The sequence below is a fragment of the Pelodiscus sinensis genome, chromosome 28, assembly GCF_052426305.1.
Source record: "Pelodiscus sinensis isolate ZL-2025 chromosome 28, ASM5242630v1, whole genome shotgun sequence".
Lineage (NCBI taxonomy): Eukaryota > Metazoa > Chordata > Testudines > Trionychidae > Pelodiscus > Pelodiscus sinensis.
The window spans coordinates 13,764,198-13,780,899 of NC_143079.1; the positions used below are offsets into that span (position 1 = coordinate 13,764,198).

The 16,702-nt window shown below is 68.7% G+C and overlaps 2 protein-coding genes across 5 annotated transcripts in view; one reads left to right on the forward strand and one right to left on the reverse strand.

Annotated features, from left to right (window-relative positions):
- Window positions 1-8,904, forward strand: part of GPAT2 (glycerol-3-phosphate acyltransferase 2, mitochondrial) — a 110,981-nt gene extending 102,077 nt beyond the window's left edge. For all 3 annotated transcript variants that reach the window (XM_089773755.1, XM_089773754.1, XM_089773756.1), the window contains 9 exons: window positions 1,239-1,309; window positions 1,703-1,964; window positions 2,589-2,737; window positions 5,079-5,156; window positions 5,813-5,944; window positions 7,010-7,130; window positions 7,558-7,623; window positions 8,387-8,442; window positions 8,649-8,904. In XM_089773755.1, the coding sequence (XP_089629881.1) occupies window positions 1,239-1,309; window positions 1,703-1,964; window positions 2,589-2,737; window positions 5,079-5,156; window positions 5,813-5,944; window positions 7,010-7,130; window positions 7,558-7,623; window positions 8,387-8,442; window positions 8,649-8,759 (1,046 nt within the window). In that variant the 3' untranslated portion in view covers window positions 8,760-8,904. The remainder of the gene's footprint in view (window positions 1-1,238; window positions 1,310-1,702; window positions 1,965-2,588; window positions 2,738-5,078; window positions 5,157-5,812; window positions 5,945-7,009; window positions 7,131-7,557; window positions 7,624-8,386; window positions 8,443-8,648) is intronic.
- Window positions 8,905-9,160: 256 nt separating this feature from the next.
- FAHD2A (fumarylacetoacetate hydrolase domain containing 2A) lies at window positions 9,161-14,844 on the reverse strand. Of its 2 annotated transcripts, none has more exons than XM_075910674.2 (8): window positions 14,692-14,844; window positions 14,062-14,263; window positions 12,064-12,280; window positions 11,501-11,560; window positions 11,004-11,166; window positions 10,314-10,422; window positions 10,016-10,103; window positions 9,161-9,415 (listed from the first exon to the last, which is right to left on the reverse strand). In XM_075910674.2, exons 1-8 carry the CDS (start codon window positions 14,795-14,797, stop codon window positions 9,353-9,355), a joined length of 1,008 nt encoding a protein of 335 aa, XP_075766789.2. In that variant the 5' UTR covers window positions 14,798-14,844; the 3' UTR covers window positions 9,161-9,352. The 2 variants fall into 2 exon arrangements, with proteins under 2 accessions (XP_075766789.2, XP_075766790.2); XM_075910675.2 differs by having other exon boundaries at window positions 14,062-14,278; window positions 14,692-14,822.
- Between the last annotated feature and the right edge of the window lie 1,858 nt (window positions 14,845-16,702).

The following is a 16,702-nucleotide window of genomic DNA, read 5'->3' on the forward strand; positions in this document are numbered from 1 at the left end:
CACCAGAGGGAGCAAACAGAACGGAATCATCTAGTGATCCCTCCCCGTCCACCTCCCAGCTTCTGGCAAACAGGCCAGGGACACCATTCCTACCCATGCTGGCTAATTGCCATGGATGGACTTGACCTCCTAGCTCTTTTTTGCACCCTGTTAAAGTCCTGGCCTTCACCACATCCTCTGGCAGGGAGTTCCACAGGTTGTGCTCTGTGTGAAGAAAAACATCCTTGTGTTTGTTTTAAAGCTGCAACCTACTAATTTCATTTGTTGACCCCTCGTTCTTATATTGTGGGAACAAGTAAATGACTTTTCCTTATTCTCTGTCTGCACACCAGTCGTGATTTTATAGACCTCTCTCCTGTCCCCCTTAGTCTCCTCTTTTCTAAGCTGAAAAGTTCCAGTCTTCATAATCTCTCTGCATACGGGATCCGTTCCAAACCATTTATCATATTTGTTGCTCTTTTCTCCTGTTCTCTCCTTCCTAATGGGTTTCGTCCATGCTGGGTTGGGGTTTCCGGGGGAAGGGGCTTGCTGGTCCATTCTTGTGTCTGCCTTGGTGTCCGTGTCGCCAGCTGAAGACAGAACAACCCGTCATGCTTTTCATCTGGGGAGCGCCGAGCCTTGCAAAAAGCCGAGTCAGTGTTACCTGCATTTTGCAGGAGGGGAAACTGAGGCACGGAGCGGCCGGGCACCTTGCCCAGGTCACCCACAGAGTCAGCAGCAGATCTGGGGACACCACCCTGCCCGTCCCAGATCCGTGCAGCATCCGCTGGGCCGCTGTCTCTCCTCTCCTACGGCGCCAGCCAATCTCCTCTCTTCCCACGTGTGATTCCTGTCACATGGGGGTGTGGCGGCTTCTTCATCCCTCTAACTGACCGGCTGTGGCTCAGCCCCAGATCGCTGGACCCAGGGGTCCCTGGGGGTGCAGGCGACAGGGCCACACTGACTGGCCTTAGTCGGTGACTTGTATCAATGGATCTCCTTGGCCGAGCCCTGGCAGGACTTTTCCCTGACCCCACTGCTGTGTGGTGTCCAGCCCCACCCGCCTGCGTTCCCCGGGGCTACAGACGTGTTACAGCAGGGCCTGATCCTGCGAGGTGACAGGTGCCCTCAACTCCCAGGACTCGCTGGGCTCCCCCAGAGGTGCTTGGGCCTTGGCTTAGGGACTCCTGGGGTGAAGGAAAGTGGGGAGGGGACAGTGCGCCGGGGGGGTAACCGGATGCTCCTTGATCCCCTTCCAGCTGGCGTCTCCTGCTCTGCCATCATGGCCGTGGCGATCATGTCCACGCTCTTGCTGCACAAGCACCGAGAGGTAGGGGGAGGGGCCCTGGGGGTAAATGTGGGGGGCAGGAGGGAGCAGCTTGCTGTTCACCAGAGCGAGGGGGACGATCTGCTGGGTGGTGGTTTCAAGGGCCCCTATGTTAAAGGAAAGGCACCACTTTGATGGCGGTTTTAAGCCCCCCCCCCCTTACCTGAAATAGAGGTTTCAGGTCTTCCCGTCTCCATTGATGGGGAGGGGGGATTTGCGGTTCTCCTTTTGCAGGGTGGGGCCTTCTACCAGGGGATTTTCTGTTCCGGGCTGGTTTCAGAGCTCCCTTTCCTTGGGCGGCGGGCGGGGGGTCTCTTCCTCTCCCCTGTGTTGGGCGTGTCCTACTGGGTGGCGGTTTCAAGCCCCCCCTTTTGCTTTCCTTCCCCCGCCTGCCAGGGTGTCTTCCTGTCCCGGCTCATGTCCGACTTCTCCTGGCTGGTGGAGGAGACGCTGCTGCGGAACCGGGACGTGGGTTTCTCGGGGCAGCTGCGGGACCTGGTGCTCCACGCCCTGGCCCTGCTGCAGGGCTGCGTCTCCCTGCACCGCCTCTCGCGCGGGGACGTCCTGGTGGCCCCCCGGCACACGGAGGCGGCGGTGAGGGAGCTGAGCCGGCACAGCGCCGCCCTGCTGCCCGTCTTCATGTGCGAGGCCCTGGGGGGTGAGTGACCCCGTGGGGAGGGGCTGCCTGCAGCCCCCACGCCGTGTGTGTGGGGCTGGGGGGCAGGTGACCTGGGGGGGGCTGGGCCCCCATGGCCCCTAGCACCATGTGTATGAGGTTGGGGGACAGGTGACCTGGAGGGAGGGGGGAGCTCTTCATCATCCCCCATCCCATGTGTGGGGTTGGGGGGCAGGTGACGGGGGAGGGGGGAGCTCTTCATCATCCCCCATCCCATGTGTGGGGTTGGGGGGCAGGTGACGGGGGAGGGGGGAGCTCTTCATCATCCCCCATCCCATGTGTGGGGTTGGGGGGCAGGAGACGGGGGAGGGGGGAGCTCTTCATCATCCCCCATCCCATGTGTGGGGTTGGGGGGCAGGTGACGGGGGAGGGGGGAGCTCTTCATCATCCCCCATCCCATGTGTGGGGTTGGGGGGCAGGTGACGGGGGAGGGGGGAGCTCTTCATCATCCCCCATCCCATGTGTGGGGTTGGGGGGCAGGTGACGGGGGAGGGGGGCTGTTCATGCTGTTAGGTTGGGACTGGACTGTCCGTGGCCCCCGCGCTGTGACGCTGAGGGCCGGGGGGAGACTGGGCAGTGATGATACCCGATTGCCCCCCCCCCCAGCCTGCGCCATCAAGGCCCTGCTGGTGGAGCTGCTGCCCTTCCTGGGGCCGGCCCAGCTGCCGGAGGCCGTGGTGCTGAGCCAGCAGGAGCTGCGCTGCAAGATCCTGGCGCTCGTCCAGCTGCTGCCCCGAGACGCCCTCCTGCTCCAGGTAGGGCCTGGTGCCAGCCTGGCTGGGGGCGGGGGTCAGGGGAAGAGCCTGGTGGGGGCGGGGGGGGCGGTGCCTGGTGGGGGCGGGGGGCGGGGAAGAGCCTGGCGGGGGCGGGGGGTGCAGTACCTGGCGGGGGCGGGGGGCGGGGAAGAGCCGGGCGGGGGTGGGGGGTGCAGTGCCTGGTGGGGGCGGGGGTCAGGGGAAGAGCTGGGCGGGGGCGGGGGGTGCGGTGCCTCGTGGGGGCGGGGAAGAGCCTGGCGGGGGCGGGGGTTGCGGTGCCTGGTGGGGGCGGGGGGCAGGGGAAGAGCCGGGCGGGGGTGGGGGGTGCAGTGCCTGGTGGGGGCGGGGGTCAGGGGAAGAGCTGGGCGGGGGCGGGGGGTGCGGTGCCTCGTGGGGGCGGGGAAGAGCCTGGCGGGGGCGGGGTGTGTGGTGCCTGGCGGGGGCGGGGGGCGGGGAAGAGCCTGGCGGGGGCGGGGGGTGGGGAAGAGCGTTGCGGGGGCGGGGGGGGGCGGTGCCTGGCGGGGGCGGGGGGCGGGGAAGAGCCTGGCGGGGGCGGGGGTTGGGGAAGAGCGTTGCGGGGGCGGGGGGGGGGCGGTGCCTGGCGGGGGCGGGGGGCGGGGAAGAGCCTGGCGGGGGCGGGGGGTGGGGAAGAGCGTTGCGGGGGCGGTGCCTGGCGGGGGCGGTGCCTGGCGGGGGCGGTGCCTGGCGGGGGCGGGGGGCGGGGAAGAGCCTGGCGGGGGCGGGGGTGGGGAAGAGCGTTGCGGGGGCGGGGGGGGGGCGGTACCTGGCGGGGGCGGGGGGCGGGGAAGAGCCTGGCGGGGGCGGGGGGTGCGGTACCTGGCAGGGGCGGGGGGCAGGGAAGAGCCGGGCGGGGGCGGGGGGTGCGGTGCCTGGCGGGGGCGGGGGGCGGGGAAGAGCGTGGCGGGGGCGGGGGTTGCGGTGCCTGGTGGGGGCGGGGGGCAGGGGAAGAGCCGGGCGGGGGCGGGGGGTGCGGTACCTGGTGGGGGCGGGGAAGAGCCTGGCGGGGGCGGGGGTTGCGGTGCCTGGTGGGGGCGGGGGGCAGGGGAAGAGCCGGGCGGGGGTGGGGGGTGCAGTGCCTGGTGGGGGCGGGGGTCAGGGGAAGAGCGTGGCGGGGGCGGGGGTTGCGGTGCCTGGTGGGGGCGGGGGGCAGGGGAAGAGCCGGGCGGGGGCGGGGGGTGCGGTACCTGGTGGGGGCGGGGAAGAGCCTGGCGGGGGCGGGGGTTGCGGTGCCTGGTGGGGGCGGGGGGCAGGGGAAGAGCCGGGCGGGGGTGGGGGGTGCAGTGCCTGGTGGGGGCGGGGAAGAGCCTGGCGGGGGCGGGGTGTGTGGTGCCTGGCGGGGGCGGGGGGTGTGGTGCCTGGCGGGGGCGGGGGCGGGGAAGAGCCTGGCGGGGGCGGGGGTGGGGAAGAGCGTCGCGGGGGGGGGGGGGCGGTGCCTGGCGGGGGCGGGGGTCAGGGGAAGAGCTGGGCGGGGGCGGGGGGTGCGGTGCCTCGTGGGGGCGGGGAAGAGCCTGGCGGGGGCGGGGTGTGTGGTGCCTGGCGGGGGCGGGGGGTGTGGTGCCTGGCGGGGGCGGGGAAGAGCCTGGCGGGGGCGGGGGTGGGGAAGAGCGTCGCGGGGGCGGGGGGGGCGGTGCCTGGCGGGGGCGGGGGCGGGGAAGAGCCTGGCGGGGGGTGCGGTGCCTGGTGGGGGCGGGGGCGGGGAAGAGCCTGGCGGGGGGTGCAGTGCCTGGTGGGGGCGGGGGTCAGGGGAAGAGCTGGGCGGGGGCGGGGGGTGCGGTGCCTCGTGGGGGCGGGGAAGAGCCTGGCGGGGGCGGGGTGTGTGGTGCCTGGCGGGGGCGGGGTGTGTGGTGCCTGGCGGGGGCGGGGGGCGGGGAAGAGCCTGGCGGGGGCGGGGGGCGGGGAAGAGCCTGGCGGGGGCGGGGGGTGGGGAAGAGCCTGGCGGGGGCGGGGTGTGTGGTGCCTGGCGGGGGCGGGGGGCGGGGAAGAGCTGGGGGGGCGGGGGGCGGGGGAGCCTGGCGGGGGCGGGGGGTGGTGCGGGGGTGGGGGGGGCGGGCCTGGCGGGGGCGGGGGGCGGGGAAGAGCCTGGCGGGGGGGGGGTGGGCGGGCGGGGGGGCGCGGGGGGGGGGGGTGCTGCGCCTGGCAGGGGGTAGGGGCAAGGGGAGCTGGTTCGGGCTCCGCAGGGCCAACTCTGTTCAGCCCACATGCCCTGGGCTGCCTCTTGCGCCCCCCCCCGCGCTCCCCCACCCCCGTATTGGGCTGCTCCCCCACCCCCCCGTGCCCCTCTGCTCCGGCTCCGTGGCCTGACTCCCCTCTCCTCCCGCAGCCCTGCCAGTCGGCCTCGTGCTACAGCCAGGACGTGCTGGACAAGCTGATCCAGTGCGGGCTGCTGGTGGCCGAGGAGGTAGGTGAAGGGCCGAGGGAGCAGCCCTAAGGGCCCTGCTACCAAAGGCCGAGTCCAGGCCCTGCCGCATCTCCTGGCCCTGCCTGCCCCACCCTGCTGACCCCCTCCTGCCCCAGGCTCGCTGCTGGCCCCCCTCCTGTCCCTGCCAGCTCCCTCCTGCTCTGGGCCCCCCCCACCCTCTGCTGGGCCCCCTCTACCCCCACAAGCCCCCTCCTGCCCCTGCCGGCCCTCCTCTGCCCTGGGCCCCCTCCCCCCTGCTGGCCCCCTCCTGCCCCAGGCTCGCTGCCAGGCCGTTCCCAGGGCTGAGTGCCCGCAGGGAAGCCCTTAGTGCTGGGAACGGTGACCCTGGGAGGCCATGGGACACGGGGACCCAATCTCTGCTGGACGACTGGGATCCCACCAGGAGCCGCTGCCAGTCTCCTGGCCCCAGCCCCGGGGGAGCTGGTGAGTGCCGGGGGGCCTGTGGGTTGAGGGCCCACTGCCCTGTTTCTTGCAGCGGCCAACTCGGGGGGGGGGGGGGGGGGGGGGCAATGGCTTTCCCCTCCCCAGCTCTGATGGGGGCGGGGCCTGGAGGTGGCACCCCCTTGGCAGGAGCAGGGGCTCCCAGGTGCCCCCCGGCCTGGCCTGCCGACCCCCAGCCTCGGTTTCTCCCGTAGGCCCCAGGCGAGTGGCCGGCCTGCGACTCTGCCCAGAGACGCTTCTCGCAGCAGCTGCTGTGGAAGGAGATGGAGGATTTCAACGACAGCGACAGCGACTACGGCGAGGACGCCGGCAAGCGCTGCTTCAAGGTGCGGCCCTTCCTCCCGCCCGGGGGAGCCGGGGGGCCCTTCTCCTGCCGGGTGCCAGGCCCAAAGGGCTCCCAGGAAACTGCCTTCCCAGACGGTCGTCGCCCCTCACAGCCTGCCAGGGAGGTCTCCTCCTGCGCTGGGTAAACTGAGGCATAGCCACGGGGAAGGGACCCAGGAGTATCCCGACGCAGCTCCCTCTGACCACTGGTCTCCACTGCCCCTCCTAGACCCCGGGGTGCTGGCCCCTTGTCGGTGCTGAGATGCCAGGTTAGGCAGCGTGGCTAGTGGTTTCCTAGGCCCCGGCCTGGGCTCTCCGGTTCCCGCAGCCCAGCAGGCAGGGGCCTGTGATGCCCCAGAGCCTGCACGGGGCCAGTGGCCGTCGGCTCCTGCCGCCGGGGGAACACGTTCTGCACTTGGTCTGGCGGCACGGGGAAGGGACCTGCCACGCGCAAGGCCCCCTCCCACCCTCCCCGGCCCCGTTGTAAGAGAGCAGCTGATGATCCTGTTCATTCCCGCGCCGCTCGTCCCCGCCAGCGCACGCCGGAGCCGGGCTCGCACCGTCGCTGGAACGTGGGCGGCTCTTCCGCACGGAGCCGAGTTCCCTGCACTTCGCCCGCGGGCGGGCGCCTGAGAACGGAGCCCTCCCAACTTGTCTCGTGTGCCTGGGCGGCCAAACCCCGGCGCCGCAGCACCATCTTCTGGTCACCCCTCCCAATTCAGATGCCCCCTGAAGCCCGACCTCTGCCGCCAGGATACCCCCACCCCAAGAGACAAATGGGGTGTCCCTCGGCGCGGCCCAGCCGGGTACATCAAGTAACTAGGCAAAGGTCAATTCTGCCACACGGCCCCTTAATCCTGCCCTGTCCCTGGTAGTGCCCCTCCGTACCCATCCTGTCCCTCTGCCGTGCCGGCCCTGGGCTCCCCTGGAGCTCAGCCAGTGCCCGTCCTGCCCCACAGCCCTGCCCCGTGCTCCCTGTGTCCCCCCCCAGACTCCTTTCACGGCGACCGTACCCCTCCAAGTCTAGGCCTGGGCTCAGCCCGGCCTGATGGGTCTTCTCCCCCCAGGTAAGCCAGCTGGACAACTGCCCCGACTTCCTCCTCCTCCTCTGCAGCCTCCCCGGCCCCCTGCTGAAGACCTATGAGAGAGCAGCTGCCTTCCTCCTCCAGTCGGGCTGCCCTGAGCCAGGTACGCCCCCGGCCCAGCGTTAGCAAAGCCGGGCCCACTCCAGCCTTCCCAGCCTGTGAGCCCCACACCCCCTTGCGCGGGCCCAGCCTGACTCCTGAGGGCGCTGCTGGCAGGTGCCCAGGCCCAGCTAAAGGGGGGATTCTCAGGCATGTTGCTCTTCCCCCTTAATGGCTACACTCTCCTAGCCCCCGGGATCTCCTCCCAGGGAAACCGAGGCAGGGAGCAGGGCCACACTGCAGCCGTGTTCTGAGAGCTGAGCTGCCAGGCAAGCGCCTTTGGGGGCCTGCAGCTTTAGCGTCCCGCTGCTCCCTTCCTGGCTGCAGCGGCATGGGGGGGCTGAGCTCTGGGAGAGGGGAACGTCTAGCCCCACTGAGGTGTGAGCTGAGGATCGGGGCCGGGCGTTCCCACCCTCTGTCTGCCCTCCCAGAGCTGGAGTATGTGGAGAAGCTGCAGCGGTTCCTGGTGCAGAAGGCGAGAGAGGACGGCTCCTTTGGTGAGTTGGGGGAGATGCTCTGGGCTCTTGCCTGGCTCTGGGGCTGGGGACCCGCCCTCCCGGCTCCTGCGCCTCTGGGGTCCCTGGGTAAGAGCAGACCTGGAGCCAGGGTGCCTGAGCAGGGGGTTGTCTGCCCCCTGCTGGCAGCTGGGCAAACAGCACCGGGATGCGACACCAGGCCCCTGCGGGTGTCCAGCGTGTGCAGGATGATCAGTCTCCTGCTGCCAGTGGCAAATGCAGAGTTGGGCTGTAACCCTCCGGCTCCCAGGCTGGAAAGTGACCAGGGACAGGCAGGAAGTGGGGCATCGCGGCAGCACCGTGGGCCCAGCGTTTGCTCTGGGGTGAGTCCTGCCTTGCCCCGTGCAGCTCCTGGGTGCTTTGCATGAAAGGGGGTTCAATGCCAACGGGCTGCTTGTCTGTCCAGGCTGCTGCAGGACCCAGCGTAGAACTCCCAGGGCAGGAGGCAGGGATGTAAAACCCCCTTTAATCGGTTAGCCGACAGATCCCGGGGGTGAGGGGTGGTGGCTGCCTGCCCCCAGAGCCGCGGGCCCAGCTCCCCACCACGATCAGAGTGCTGCTCCGGGGCACCAGTTGCCCCAGTGGGAGAGGGCCTGCCCCGGGGTGACAGTGCAGCTGATTGGCCTGGGCAGGGCGGAGGAGGGGCTGGGCTAGGAGGGTCTGTTTGGTGCCCAGTGTGGGGGTGTCTGTCCCGCCCCGCCTGCCCCCAGCCCACACTGCTCAGGTTACTGCCGTCTCTTCCCAGAGTGCGCCAACAGGAACCTGGCCCTGAGCTCCGTCCGGACCTTCAAGGAGCTGGGGGTGAGTGTGCCCCGGCCTGCCCCTGCCCACCCCCAGCACCGCTTCCCCCGCTTGCACCCTGCTGAGCCCAGGCCCCAACCAGCCTGGGGCGGCACAGTGTCTGCCAGGATGCTCTACCTCCCCTCAGCCGGGCGGGTGGATGAGATCTCTCCTGGGGCAGCCCCAGCCCTTCTGGGTGGCAACTCTTCCTTCCTCCCTCTGCCCAGGTGCTGAGGGAGCAGCCAGGCCCGGCAGGACCCATCCTCCACCTCTCGGAAACCTTCAGCACCCCAGCGAACTGCCAGCGGCTGGAGAAATTCATCTGGCAGTTCACCTAGAGCTGCGGAATCGGCCTGCCCCGCTCGGGGATCGCGTCCCCAACCCCCTGCTGCAGGAGCCGCCGTTGAACGTGCCCGGGCAGCGTGACCCCCTGGGGTGGCTGAAATACCCCTAGTGAGATCACAGTAAATCTCCCCTGCATGCCTCCGGCTCTGGCTGCTTTTACTGGCTGGGTGCAGGCTGGTGGGTCCCTGCTGTGAAAACCAATCCCTGTGCATGTCGGTGCCTCGGGGCTACACCAGGCCCCCGGGGGCCCAGGCCTGCCCCCCTCTCGTCACATCGGAGCAGCCAGGGGAGGGGCCGATTCTGCAGTGCCAGGCTCGGATTGCCCCTTGTCAGACTCTCTCACCCTCACGCCCCCCACTTAGAGCAGCTGGTAGGAGCCCCCCAAACACACAGGGCAGGGAAGTGCATTTATTTTCCTTGCAGCTAATCGAGCACCCCAGGCCTCCTCCCCCGTCTCTTTAACAGCAGCTTGGCCCCACGGGGGAACCGCGAGCCCTTGGGGGAGAGGTTTATTGCACAACGCTACGGCCCGGGCAGTGCTGTGCTTGCCCCCGTCGCCGATCAGCCCTGGGGGCCAGAGGTGTCCTCACACCAGCTTGTTTTGGATGGCTCCCAGCTCGTCGATTTCACACTGGACCACGTCTCCTCTCTGCAAGGGGCCAAGCAATGTAAGGGTGCCCGGAGCACTGCCCTGCCCCATCCCCCAACACTCCTCCCCCCTTGCGTTCGAGCCCTGGGGCCCCCAGCACAGGTGGGCCCTGCGCCCCCTTTAAGCCCTCTTGGGCCTAGCATAGAGGACCTGCGGCCACCCCACTCCCTCTGAAACCCTGGCACTGTGACGGGCGCCCCCAGGCAGGGCTGTTTGATTATAACCAAGGGCCCCAAAGCTGGAGGAAAACAGGCAGGTGCCCGTCCGGGCCCTGCTGCAGCCAATAGCAGTGCAGCCGTGTACCTGCCTGGCCCTGATGAGCGCCCCCTAGTGGCTGTAGGGAAGAACACAGCGCTCACTCCAGGAACAAGGAGAGGCCAGAGCTGTCGCACTCTTCTGCAGTTCCAGCTGCTCAGGCAAGCCCTTGCGTCTGCACCGAGCCCCACTGCCTGTGGGGGTACCTGACCCCCCCCCCCCAGCTCCCTCTTGTCCCTACCCAGTGCTGGGCCCAGCCGTGCGGTAGGGAGGCCAGATCTCCAGGCCCCCCCTTACTGCCAACTCCCAAGGGGAAGCTGCAATTTCTCCAGCGCTGCTGCTCACCTTCAGGAAGACGGGGGACTTCCGGCTAAAGCCAACCCCCGGAGGGGTCCCGGTGAGGACGACGTCTCCCGGGTACAGCGTGCTGAACCTGCCACGAAGCAGGACCAGCCCGTGAGTGTGGCCTCCCAGCTCCACGCTCCCACTGCAGCTGGGGATCAGGCAGGGTTCCCTGCACGCGCCCACCCACCTAGCTAGGAGGGCTGTGGCCTGCTTCCCGCCGTGGGGCTGCGACTCCCCCAGGCACAGAGCAGAGTGGCTGGCTGCCACCAGGCTGGCCGGGGAACCGGTCGGCACCTACCGGGAGATCCACGCGACCAGCACGGGCGTTTTGAAGATCATGTGGCTGGTGTTGCTGTTCTGGACCAACTCCCCGTTCACTTTGCAGCGGATTCCCAGTTTGTGGGGGTCTGAGAAACAAAGCCAGCTCTGAAAGACAACTGGGTGGTGGGGGATTCCCTGTACAGACCACTCCTGCAGACCACAGACGAGAGGCCTGTGCCGGAGAGGAGCAGCCGGAAGCCAGCGGAGGAAACCTCACGGGGGGAAGGATCCCCTTGTGGTAGGGCAGTAGGCAAACTGTCTCTAAGGAGCTGCCCTTGCCCTCCACTGCAGCCACCTCTGGGTTAGAACGCAGCAGCCTGCAGAACAAGGTGGGCCACAAAGCGAAGGGTGCTGGATCCAGTTGAGGCACGCGCAGGAAATGCAGGGAGCAGAATGTAATTGGCCCAGTGGGAAGCGGATTCCTGCTGGAAAAAGCGCCCTACACGTGTCAGTGAGCACAGAGAGCAAGGCCGGGTCACCCCCCAGCGCCGTGCTTGGGAACTGGTTCAGTAATGGGGGAAAGATGCCACCTGCCTCAGAGGACTCTGACCTCCCCTGCATGCCCAGCCCAGGCAGTCCAACGGCAGCGACGGGGCCAGGAGCCTCTGCGTGGGCGACCCCGCCCGCCCTGCGCCCACGGCAGCCCAGCCGCAGCTGAGCCCTGTACCTGGCACACAGTCCTTGGTGACAATGGCTGGGCCCAAGGGGCAGAAGGTGTCAAAGCTTTTTCCCAGCAGCCACTGCTTCCCGTTCCTCTTCAGCTGCCAGTCCCTGGCGGTGACGTCGTGGGCGACCGTGAATCCCACGACGTGATCCATGGCGGCCGCCTCCTGGACGGGAAGGGAAACGGGGGCTGGGTCTCCGCTCCCTGCTGGAGCGACTGGACTCGAGGGGCTGCCCCCAGCTCTTCCGAACGAGCTGCCCATAACAGGCCTCGCCCCTGACCAGGAGGGGCACCCTCTAGTGGTGAAACGGGAGTCTGCTCAGTTCAATCAGCCTGGCAGCTTGGCTTGCCGGGGCAAGGGTGGGGGACGCTTAGTGCCAGCCGTGCCCTTGGCTTGCACCACGGGTCCCCAAGTCACAGACGGCCCCGTTCAGCTGGGGCAGGGCTGGAAGTCACAGGACTCAGAGGGGCTCCCCGGCCACTCCCAGCCCCCTTAGTACCTTGATGTGCTTCCCTTTCTTCCCGATGACAAAGGCCAGCTCCACCTCCCAGTCGACTTCCTAGAGAAGGAAACAGGCAAGTCTGAGGGGGGTCTGCCAGGCCCGGCAGGGCCCAGAGGCAATCGGGGCTGGGTACCAAGGGAGAGGTGCTCAGAGATGCCCCAGAGAGAGCCTGTTCCCAGGGCCACTCGTGCTAAGGGGGACTGTGCAGACAGGTGGGCAAATGCCCTCAGCACAGAGAACCCCCTGGGCCTTGTGGCCTAGCAACTTGGTAGCTCTCCCAAAGCAGCTATTTGGATGCAACTTTTGGGGTACGGCTGGCATGCGGGTGGCTTGTTACTCAACAGCGCTAGCAGGGGACACCGGCACAAACAGCAGGAACTGTCCCTCCTCATTTCTCAAGGGCGGATCCCCAGATTAAACAGCTCTGGAGGCTGCTCACATCCAGGCCCCGCGGAGGAGCGGACACGCCTGGGGTTTTGCTCCTGCAGTTCCTTAGCTGGAGCCTTGGGGCGAGTCCATCAGCGACAGGGCGTCGTGGGGGGAGGAGCCAGGGGATTTACGTTGCTCTCGGCCGGGTAGATGATCTCATCGAAGGGGCCGTTGATGGCGCTGGGGAACTTGCTGAAGATGATGGGCTCTTGGGGAATATCCACGTTCTGCTCCCGGCAGTGATCGGCGTAGTTCATGCCCACGCAGATCACCTTCCCCGGCCTGGTTATGGGGGCCAGGAGGGTCACCTGTGCACGTGGCAGGACGTGCTGGCCGGACTCCTGAGCCCTAGAGACACAGGAGAGAAGGGGCAGATGGAAGGGATGCTGAGCAAAAGGGGAGACTCATCACTGGGGGAAGTGTGGGGCAGTGGTCAAAGCAAGGGACTGGGAGAACGGGATCCTCTGGGTTCTGCTTCCAGTTCTGGCATGGATTTCCTGTATAGCTGCAAGTAAGTCCTTGCCCAGCCCCCTGCCTCAGTTTCCCACCTGTAAAATGGGGCTCTCACCTCCCTGTTGCACAGTCAGTGCCTTGAGAATGAACATCGGCCCCACCATGGGGCCAGGGCTAGGACCACTCCCGCTTCCACACCTTTCCCAAGCCCCCCCCCGGCTCACTGCACCCCCTTGTGCCAATCCAAAGTCTTGTTTGTTGCTCTAAAAGGCCTTTACAAAGAGGTTTGTTATCGCCTTGTTTTCAGTCAAGGAAACTGCAGCAGGAGGCAGGGAAATGTCCTGCCCAGCCCCCCCCCCCCCACCCCTTTAATCAGTTAACCAATCAAATGGTAGTTTACATCTCTAGCGCAGGGCCATAGGTGCCAACTGTGCAGTGCTCTAGGGCTGGAGCACCCACAGGGAAAAAAACCCCAGTGGGTTCTAAGCACCAAGCAGCAGCCACCATATCAGCACCTCCCATCCTCCTCCCCAGCACCTCCTGACGCCGTGATCAGCTGTTCTGTGGAGTTGCCTTGGGGGGCGCGGAGAGAAGCAAGGGCAGGGCCGCGGGGGGAACGGGTGGAGAAAGGGCAGGCCTGGGGGATCTTGAGTGCACACAAGAGGAACAGGAGACAGTCCATGCCTCTGCCTAGGGCTCTTGACCTCCCAGTGCTCTAGCCATTGAGCCACGCTGCCTGCCACCTGAGATTCCTGAAGACGAGGGTCTATAGACGCCCTAAGGGTTCTAAGGCTTTAAGTATAGCCTGCAGGGATCCCAGGCATGGGAGGTAGCATTACTGAGAGACTTTCCAAGGTATTTAGGCACTTCATGTTCACCAAAATCATTCGGAGGCAGGTGCCTGGATACCTTTGAGGATCTGGGCCTCACTCTAGCTCAGGGGTGTCCAAACTTTTTTCAAAGAGGGCCAGATTTGAAGAAGTGAACATGCGTGAGGGCCGTCCCCGCACTCTCAGCCCCAAAGCGGAGGGCCTGCGGGGTCGGAGGCGAGCGGAGAGCGCAGGGCAAGCCGGCCTCACGGCGGCCCGGGGGGCAGGGCGAACCCGCAGCCGAGCGGGGGAGCGGGGCTGCAGATGTGCCCTACAGGGCAGGCTCTAGGACCGCGGAGGCCATGGGCGGCGGCGGCGGCGGCGGCGGTACGGCCGGAAGCGGCGCGCTGGGCGCGCCAGTTCAAAAGAGCACCGGAGAGCCAGGAGGGGGGGAGGAAGCGGGGGCCGTATTAAACCGGAACACGGGCTGCAATTGGCCCGCGGGCCGGACTTTGGACATGCCTGCTAGCTCTTAATGCCGGCAGACAGGACAGGTCAGCCAGCAAGCCTCAGGCCCCAAGGCAGGCTCATTCCCTGCCCCGCCCCCAGCATGGCTCCACTTCCCCTTTGGTTTTTGTGTGCGAAAGCCCTCACTGGCACAGCTGAAGGCTTTGACCCCCCCCTCCCATTCTGATGCCAGTCAGGAGCCCTGTGGCAGGTGGGGGAAGCCCACAAGGGTGCCAAGCGGCAGGGGAACCCAAGCACCAACGGACAAGAGGGGGGCAACACCCCCCGACGGGGAGCTGGGTCTGTTTAGCCTTTCGGGCTAGAACTGGCTCCGGGCACCCCCCTCCCGGCCCCGCTCACTTCCTGGCGATGGCCAGCGCCGCGTCCCCCTGCTCCAGGAACTCCCTCATGGTCGTGGGCAAGGAGGGGTCGAACGCGTTGAGATCGATCACGTTGCCTCCATCTCTCTCCTCCAGCCCGATCCTGGGCCCGGCCGCGCCGGCTCGGAACTGGACCAGCCGCATGGCCCCAGCGAGCGGGGTCGCCCCGGACTCGGTCCCGCCTGGGGGAAGGGCGCCTGGGGGAGAGGCAGGACGCGGGATGGGCTGGCCACGTCCGCGCAGGGCCCGGGCCACGGGCCGTCGGGGGCCGGCCAGAAGGGCCCGCGGGCCGGATGTGGCCCCCGGGCCGCCCCGGGGTCCCCCAATGGCAGGCAGCCCCGGGGTCCCCCCGCCATCGGGTGCGGGGGGGTCACGCCCAGGGCGCACCCTGGCTGCGGCTGGATTCCCGGGGACCCCAGTGACCCCCCCCCCTGTGCCCGGGGGGCTGCGGCGGGGCCGGTTTAACGGGGCTGGGGGGGGTGAGAGCACCAGCCCCTCCCCGCCCCGAGGGCCCCTCCCCCCGGAGGCCAAGCCCCTCCCCCCGGGGGCCAGGCCCCTCCCCCCCGGGGGCAAAGCCCCTCCCCCCGGAGGCCAGGCCCCTCCCCCTTACCTGCCCAGCGGCTCTGGCAGTCCGGGGTAGCGGCCGCTCTCACCGGGCGGCAGGGCGCTCGCCGATGACGTGACAAAGCCGAGACACGCCCCCTGCTCTGTGACATCACCGCAGGCTCCGGGCGGGAGGGGAGGGGCAAAACCAACTGATTCCCCCTCCCCTCTCGACCCCGCCCCTTGCAACCAACCGGCTGCCCCCCCAATATCCAATCAGAGAGCGGCTAGGGAGGGACTTCCTGTTGCACTACCAATACACTGCTAGCTGATAAGCCCCGCCCACTCCGCTAGTGCCTCAGAGAGCGTGACTGGCTGTCACCATGGCACCAAGGCAAAGCGTGGGACGGGCCCGGGCGGTTGCCATGACACCAGGGGCACAGTGTGAGGCGGGGCCGAGGCGCTGGGGGCGCAGAGGGGGGCTGGGGCGGGGCCGGGGACGAGGCCGAGGCCGAGGAGCTGGGTGCGGGGCCGGGGCGGGCGGGCCCGGGCGGTTGCCATGGCACTAGGGGCGCAGGGAGGGGCGGGGCCGGGGCGCTGGGGGCCGGGGCGGGGCCGGGCGGTTGCTATGGCACTAGGAACGCGGGGGGGGCGGGGCCAGTACGGGGCGGGGCAGTGCCGGGCGGTTGCTATGGCACTAGGAGCGCGGACGGGCGGGGCCAGTGCGGGGCAGGGCCGGGCGGTTGCTATGGCACATAGGGCGCGGGGGACGGGGCCAGTACGTGGCGGGGCAGTGCCGGGCGGTTGCTATGGCACTAGGAGCGGGGGCGGGGCGGGGCCAGTGCGGGGCAGGGCCGGGCGGTTGCTATGGCACATGGGGCGCGGGGGGCGGGGCGGTTGCCATGACACTAAGGGCGCAGGGCGGGGCGGGCCGGGCTGCACAAGGGCTGTGACGAGGCCCCGCCCGGGCAGTGCGGAGCTGGGGAGGGGCGGGGGGGGGCTGCCCCCTTCGGCCTGACACGGCCCTGCCCGTGGGGCCCAGTGAACGGTCCCTCCTCACCCCCCCCATCCCCCTTGGGAGCCCCCGGCCCCTCCCCAAGGCCTGAGCAGCGCCCGCCAGCCGGCCCCCCCCCCCCGCCCCGGGGACACTTCCTATAACCGCCCCCCCCGCCCCGGGGACACTTCCTATAACCGCCCCCCCCCGCCCCGGGGACACTTCCTATAACCGCCCCCCCCCGCCCCGGGGACACTTCCTATAACCGCCCCCCCCCGCCCCGGGGACACTTCCTATAACCGCCCCCCCCCGCCCTGGGGGCACTTCCTATAACCGCCCCCCCCGCCCCGGGGACACTTCCTATAACCGCCCCCCCCCGCCCTGGGGGCACTTCCTATAACCGCCCCCCCCCGCCCCGGGGACACTTCCTATAACCGCCCCCCCCGCCCCGGGGACACTTCCTATAACCGCCCCCCCCCGCCCCGGGGACACTTCCTATAACCGCCCCCCCCGCCCTGGGGGCACTTCCTATAACCGCCCCCCCCGCCCCGGGGACACTTCCTATAACCGCTCCCCCCCGCCCTGGGGACACTTCCTATAACCGCCCCCCCCCCCCGCCCCGGGGACACTTCCTATAACCGCTCCCCCCCGCCCCGGGGACACTTCCTATAACCGCCCCCCCCCGCCCTGGGGGCACTTCCTATAACCGCCCCCCCCCGCCCCGCGGACACTTCCTATAACCGCCCCCCCCCGCCCCGGGGACACTTCCTATAACCGCCCCCCCCGCCCCGGGGACACTTCCTATAACCGCCCCCCCCGCCCTGGGGGCACTTCCTATAACCGCCCCCCCCGCCCCGGGGACACTTCCTATAACCGCCCCCCCTGCCCCGGGGACACTTCCTATAACCGCCCCCCCCGCCCCGGGGACACTTCCTATAACCGCCCCCCCCCGCCCTGGGGACACTTCCTATAACCGCCCCCCCCCGCCCCGGGGGCACTTCCTATAACCGCCCCCCCCCGCCCTGGGGACACTTCCTATAACCGCCCCCCCGCCCCGGGGACACTTCCTATAACCGCCCCCCCC